Source organism: Chrysemys picta, chromosome 16, assembly GCF_011386835.1.
Source record: "Chrysemys picta bellii isolate R12L10 chromosome 16, ASM1138683v2, whole genome shotgun sequence".
In the NCBI taxonomy this organism is placed as follows: domain Eukaryota; kingdom Metazoa; phylum Chordata; order Testudines; family Emydidae; genus Chrysemys; species Chrysemys picta.
Window position 1 is genome coordinate 24,573,073 of NC_088806.1, and position 7,388 is coordinate 24,580,460.

General features: G+C 45.3%; 1 protein-coding gene across 2 annotated transcripts in view; it reads right to left on the reverse strand.

Moving 5' to 3' along the window:
• The window catches only part of SORL1 (sortilin related receptor 1), a 106,459-nt gene that overhangs the window by 64,883 nt on the left and 34,188 nt on the right, over positions 1 to 7,388 (reverse strand). For both annotated transcript variants that reach the window (XM_005303742.5, XM_008164544.4), the window contains exons 7-11: positions 7,196 to 7,297; positions 5,619 to 5,788; positions 4,809 to 5,001; positions 2,790 to 2,907; positions 1,769 to 1,842 (exon numbers count right to left, since the gene is read on the reverse strand). In XM_005303742.5, coding sequence (XP_005303799.2) covers positions 1,769 to 1,842; positions 2,790 to 2,907; positions 4,809 to 5,001; positions 5,619 to 5,788; positions 7,196 to 7,297 — 657 coding nt within the window. The remainder of the gene's footprint in view (positions 1 to 1,768; positions 1,843 to 2,789; positions 2,908 to 4,808; positions 5,002 to 5,618; positions 5,789 to 7,195; positions 7,298 to 7,388) is intronic.

Genomic DNA, 7,388 nt, shown 5'->3' on the forward strand with positions numbered 1-7,388 from the left:
TTTCCAGGCTGGAGCAGATGATTTTCACACAGCTGCTTGCCAAAACGGAGAGGCAGAAACTGAGGTCACTCCTGCACAGTTGCAAACTCAAATGTGCTCAGTCATTTCCCTTCTGCTCCCCTCTTTGCACAAAGAGGAAGATTTAAACAATCCCACTGAGTAACTCAGAAGCCAGGGTTTTGTGAACTGAAGCTCCCTCTCTTACTCATCACATTTTTACCTTGTACTTCTACATGGAGCCCTCCCTGTGCAAGGTCAAGTCAGAACAGGAAGAATGCATGTGGCTGTCTTGCTTTTTAAGATCAAACACTTCCAAGTCACCCCACAAGTTCTTACGTGAAGAAACACAGCTCCCCCATTGCCTTTCCTAGGTTGAATCTTTGATATGTACATGCTTTCAAGGACAGGGGTTCTTTGGACAAGGTTGTATCTCGGCAGTAACAAAAACAGCGGCGTGTTCCCACTGCGGCCCAAACATTAACCAAACCGCACAGCATTTACTGGGAGGAAAAGGAGGCCGTTTTAGTCACAGGATTAAACAGTTTACAGATGTTGAAACACCATATTACACTAACAGCAAAATGTACAGACAGACCACAAACCATGCCACAGACCAGAACACCCAGTTAGTAAAGAACATTCAACACCCGTAAACTAAGAACAACATCTCATTCCACTGGAAGATGCCAAGGGGCTTCTCAGCCACTCAGACAGGCAGAAAGCCCTGGGTTTTCTCTGAGTTTTGTCTGCATTTTAAGAGGGCAACACTCAAACATAGAGGACATATAAATAGGTACATCGAAAGCTTTAATCCAACATGTCTGATGCCTCTGAAAATCTAGATGAAAACAGCATTAAGCACAAGAGGAATGTAAACATTCTCGCTTCCCCGGGTCCCCTGAATTCAGCAATCCTCAGTGATGACCCAGTATGTGCTATTATTATTATTTCCATTACAATAGCACCTAGAGGTGCCAACTGACATCAGGCCTCCACTGTGCTAGATACTGCCCCAAAGAGTTTGCAATCTAGAGAGACAAGAAAAACAGAGGAAATGATACTGTGTCTCTTTGCAGATAGGGACTGAAGCTTAATCTCTCTTGACTAAGTGACTTGCCCAAGTTTGCAAGCAAGGCGTCTGTAGCAGAGCTAAGAACTGAATGCAGATCTCCTCAGCTGGAGTTCACTGCCTTTAACACAAGGCCAAACTTCCTAACCACCCACTCTGACTGATGGTCCAGCTGCATGAAACTGGTCTTTCTAGTCCAGCCCCAGAAGGCTCTAGCTGTATGTTGTGCCACCTTTAACTCTATATTGCTTAGTTTTGCCAATTTTTAAATGGTTTTAAACTATTTTAATAAATGATGTTTTGCATACATGTGGACATCTATGTACACAGGCATCTTTAACACACTTGGAAAATGTCTTGCAGAACCGTGCAATACAGAAGAGAAAACTGGTGCTTTCCACTGTTCCAAGTCCTTCTATGGATGAAATGGCATCGCCAGAATAACACATACTGTAGCATCTGTCAGAGTAAGTAGGACCAGGAAACATTGGTTGTAAGCTCAAGGCCCTTTTTAATTCCGTTCCTAGGGTATTCCGCACATTTCAACGAAAGCTCCTTGGTTTGTGCTTGGGGCTGTGAATTAAGGATGTGTCAGCCACCTTTTATAATGTACTCTATATAATAGTTACAGACTAATATAGCAATGCTTGCCCCACAGAGCAAACCGCCAAGCAAGTTCAATGCAAATGGTATCCTTACCTCTCTCCACCTCGCTCCTGCACTGCTGGAAACGTACACGTTCGTTTTGCTTGCCATGTTCTTGCCCACCGAGCCTAAGAAATGAGAGCATCATTTTTCCTGATATTTCTTAGCGGGTTTCTTAAAACAAACTCAGCCCCCTCTGCGCTATTTTTTTTTATTTGTAATCGAATGAGTTGTTTTGGAGGAGTTAATTTTTCATACTATCAATGAGTTACTTTAAATAAGAAGTTTTAAAAGATGATTGCAGGTTTTAAAAGCAAGCAGGAAAACGACATCAAAATAAGTATGGCCAGATGAAATCGGCTCTGTTTGAAATGTTCAATAGAGCGAGCCTTCTGCAATAAAACAGTGAGTCAGATATTAGTCCCTGTATGCTTTAAAGAAGCCTTCATTTTGAGAGAGGCAGGAACAGAATACAAAGTGTGTAATGGGTTTCTACCTCCAGCAATAGGGTGGTGAAATTTATTGTATAAGGAGTGCTGTCTGGTTTTAAGATTAAGTTACATAAGTTTATGGAGGGAATGGTTTAATGGTAAAACATATTAGCCAAGGAATACCAAGCAATGGTATGTAAATAGTATAATGGCTAACGGGGTCAGGCTGGAGACTCTTGCCTACATGCTCGGGGTCTTACTGATCGCCATATTTGGGGTCGGGAAGGAATTTTCCTCCAGGGTAGATTGGCTGAGCCTCTGGAGGTTTTTCGCCTTCCTCCGCAGCATGGGGCAGGGATCACTAGCAGGAGGGTCTCTGCCAATTGAAGTCACTAAAACACAGGATTGGGGACTTCAACAGCAGAGTCAAGGGAAGGGGTAGGGACGGTTTTGTGGCCTGCGGCATGCAGGGGGTCAGACCAGATGATCATAATGGTCCCTTCTGACCTTAAAGTCTATGAGTCTATGAGTCTGAGGACAAAGGATTGCAAAATTCATATTTTAATTGATTTTTTTGTAACAAACAATGTTTTTAATAGATGTCAATAGGAACTCACAGGTTCAGGCTCTCGAGAAAAATATACCTGTGGCAATGATCAGTCCTGGAGCAGATTCTTTGGAGAGAATGGGCATCCTACGCAACTGGAAGTTAAGCAGCTGACTCAGTCGCTGGGCCAGATGAAGAGAGCAGCCCTTTGAAAACTGGAATAGAAAAAACACACTATGCCACTTGCCATTGTAAAAGGCATTCGATGTGCCATGATCCTATGTGAGCATCTCAAAATGCTTCCCAAACCTTTGTAAATTCAACCTTCCAACACCCCCGTAAGGTAGAGAAGAAACCTTGGTCACCTCTCAGCTGGACTACAGCAATGTGATGTACCTGCGCATAAAGCCTTCAGCGTTTAAGAAACTCCAACTGGTACAGCCCGCTGCAGCGTGTCACCTCAGCAACAGAAGGTACCACGAGCACATCACACTTGCCCTCCTCTCCCTACACTGAGCTCTCACAGACTATCGAATCAAGTTCATGGTCTTGGTCCTTCAAGGCACGCAATGGCCTGGGCCCAGGATATCTGAAGGACCCACTAAGGATCCAGCATGAAGACCACGGTAGAAATTTCTGCTTCTCTGGCAAAATGGAAATCTCTTCAATAAGGGTAAAGCTTGTCTGTACAGAAGAGAGAGCTGGCCCAAGACTGTGCAATGAACTCCCCCCAGGAACAAAGCTCCGTGCCTCAGTTTCCCCATCTAGAAGAAGAAGAATGCTTCCCTACCTCACAGGATAAATTCACAGGTCTGCGTGTGGTGCTCAGATACTACAAAGACCCCACCATAGAAAAGCCAAGAAACCAATAAGATTATACGATGTAAAATCTGCCTATAGTGAACTCTTCTGATGAAATTCCTTTTGCAGGGAATGTGTCCTGGGTTTTTTCAGTGCCCTGCAAAATGCAACTAAATGTATCATTTATTTTTTCTGAATAACAAAAAAAATAAAATAAAAGGGGCCTCCACTGTCATCTTTACAACGCCTAGAAAAACTGTGACCTTCAAAACATTCAATAAAAGCTACATTTGGAAGGGAAAAAATCCTGAAGAACACAAGGGAAAAATCTCCCAGCATTGTAATAAAAAAGCCACTAACAGACACACAGAAAGTGTTCTATTGTCCAGATGAATCTGCTTAACGTTTAAGAGACTTTCACAACATTTTCATATTTAAATATGTCATGCTTGTTCAGTGCATCAAGCCACTTCCCCACGCCAGGTCCTTGTGCCTAGCCCCCGACTGGGGGGCTAGACTTGGCAGTGAAGCCAGCTGAGGACCAGGTCTCCAATAAGACAACGTACATCCATATGCGGGATCCACAAAGATAGGACACTCCTTAAACCCTCTTACCCCACACTAAGCGAAATCGAGCCCTATATTTTTAGCATCTGTGTGATTTGATATTGAGACAACAGGTGGAATCCTGGCCCTATTGACGTCAATGGAAGTTTTGTCACTGACTTCAACAGGGCCAGGAGTTCACCCACGATCTCTTCAAACTGGTACCACCCCAGATCCTTTCAACTGACTCTGTTGTAACTGGCATTTCCTCTCTTTACAGTAGACACACAGAAGCTTCATCAACAATCAAGGCTAACATCAGCCTCCTCTAACCAGCCAGCTAGGGAAATGAATGGAAAGGCTCCTGCCCCAGTACTGACCTAGTGCTCCAGGATGATGCAGGGGGCTGCTGGAGGTGCCATTGTTCTGACCATCAAACCAAGGTCCTGTCTCCCAAGATCCTCTGACACTTTTAGTACTGTAGGGTGCGTAACCCTGGTTTCCACCCTCCCTGTTTGTAATCTAATTCCCTTTAAAATGATCATTCAACGACAGGCTGTACCACAGGGACTGATGACCGGACATTTCATAAAACAGATTACGTTTTCATTTTTGTCACCTTTCTTTTCCTTTTTATTCCTGCGCTGATCCTTCCAAGGGATTACCAAATGGTAATGACTGACCCAACAATTCTTCAAAGGGGAAACGAGGTTAAAAATGCTCCCTCCCTCACCCCCCCCCAAAAACACCGGGTTCTACTCATTGTTACCTCGCAATCTATCTTTTCTCCATAACCTGTATACGCCGGAGCCTGCAGGAATTCCCAGGTTCCACCTTTGTCAAAGGTGATGACAGACCTCATGTTCTCTTCGCTGAACGAGCCGTTTATCAGGGTGGCGATGTACACTCCTCTCACACCCTCGACACGGTGGAAATCTGCAAAAGGCTCGTTGGCAAAATACCTGCAACGGAACGCAGGTGTGGGTCATTTGGTTAACTGCAGTAAGGGCTGGGATTCTGGGGGAGAACACACAGGTACATTCAACGTCAGGGGCTTCTCTACTCAGAGAAATATCCAGAACAAACAAAGCATGGAAAGCCAATTTACTGAACGAAAGTGACTAATTTACCTCTGTCGACTAAACTCAGCCCTTTCATCAAATGCTTCTACTGAGTCACCTCAAAGCCCCTAATAAGAAGAAGCCCCAATCTCGCTGTACCTTCCTCACAGTGTAGGTTCTTCAGACTTAGGGAATAATGCTCCGCTCACTCATGCTGGTCTTACGCCATTAACACAATGGAGTTACACCTAAGGACCTGGTCTAAACATAGGAGTGGGAGCCCAGAACTCCTGAGATCTAATCTCAGCTCTACTACTAACTTCTTCTGTGATGTTGGATGAACCACTTAACAACTCCACCTCCTCTGTATAATGAGCAGAATGCCTACCTTTTAGGGGAGTTGTGAGGTTAAATGCTCATTACCTGCTACCCACTATGTTGCATCTTCTCCCAGATGAACCCCATCTTGAGTTCCTCAAGCCACGGGAGTCCCATCAAGCCGGCCCAGCCCTCCTTACCTGACCAGGGTATCGCTGCCCGCCCCTCCAGGGCTGTAGTACAGCACATTTTCTAAAGACAGAGAAAACTTCAGGCCTTCTGCTTCTGAGATGTAGAGGTTGGTGCGGTTGTTACTGTGGCTGACACACACGAACACCTGGTCCTCGGATGCATCCGCAATGTAGTATTCCTTAGGGGGCGGTCAAAGACATTAATTCGCTCAGCCTATCCCTCACTTACGTAGACACACACTGGGAGGTTTTCCTACCCTCCACTGTTTGTTGTTTCCTTTAATGTGCCTAAAAATAAATCTTCCTCCCTCCACCGAAAACAGCTTTTCCACTTGGCAAACAAATTTCTCCCCTCTGCTTCTTGCACACGTGATCTCTCTCTCTCCCCCTCCTCCTCCACCAAACCCCTCCTCAAAGTGCAGTCTGTCCACAAAGAAGTCCAACAAAGATTAGCACGGCAGCATTCTTAAAATTCATCCTGCTCACACTGGTTCGCCAAGCCGTATCTGTGCCTGGCCCATTTCTGTTCAGATCTGAACAAGGCTGTCAACGCCTCGAGCACAGAACATACCCCGCTTATTTGCCGAATGCTGTGCGTACACCTCAGCAAGTATCACGAAGGCAGCAGGGCGCTTGTCTGTGCGTTCCTGCTTTGGGAAGTGGCAGAATCAGCAGTGCCAGCCCATCTCTGGGTTTGCTGGGATAATATCACAGGAGTCTTTGAAACCCTGATTGAGCCACTGTGCCCCTTCTGCGTGGCAGAGCGTGAAACATTCCAGACCAGACTGTTCTGTCAAAAGCACTGGCCCACACTGATCTTACACACACACTCTCAGGAGGCACAATCCTTCCCCAGCTTCCCCCCCTACCCCCGAGGGGGACACATGTACACTGCACGGTCCTTTTGCAAAGTGCTGCAAGCTCACCTCGTCCCATTTGCTGCCAGCCAGCTCCACAGGCTGGTGTAGAAGGTGGGTGGGCCATGACACTATTCTATTCTCTGTCTATTCCATGACATTATTCTATTTGGGCTGGGATGTATCCACAACGGTGCTAGCAGGGAGCAGCCCCCATACCCCCCCAGTTTCCAGGGTTATTGTGACAGGCCCTTGCACGAGGGGAGAGAAGGCTCCCCACAGACAATGAGATTCTGGGACACAGCAGTGTTGTCAGTATTTAGAATCCAGAGGCCATTCCCCTCTAGATCACACTAATTTAAAAACCTCTGCCTAAAAAAAATGGTCAGAACTATTTTTCTCGGCTCTCTCAGCCTCGATCCTGCAAACATGTATGCACGAGTTATTTTACTCTTCTCTGTAGCCCCATTGATATCAATAGGCATCATGCGCATGGGTAAAGTTACTCCTGTGTAAACAGCAGGATCATTGTGACACTTTGCTTCCATTCCAAACATGAGAAGGCCAAACTGTTTTGAACGAAGTATGGAATAAGACTACCTTTGCTACCAATCTAGCTACTGCAGTTACTAGTTAACGAGTAAAAATGCTATTCAGATCCTATACACAGCGAAGGTGCCTTTGGCTGAGGGAGGAATAAGTAGATGCCATAAATCAACTCCATTTTACCTTTATTGGATGTCTGGTTACAAACTGCGCAGCTCGCATTGGCTTGCGGTTGAAGGAAACCCAGAGCTGGACTGAAGTTTGCTGCTGGCTGCCCAATAAATGCTATGAAGAGGAGGAAAAATGTTAGGAATCTTTTTTTTATTCCTAAATTCACAATAAAATAATATACCTATAAAACAGGTTAAAGACAGAG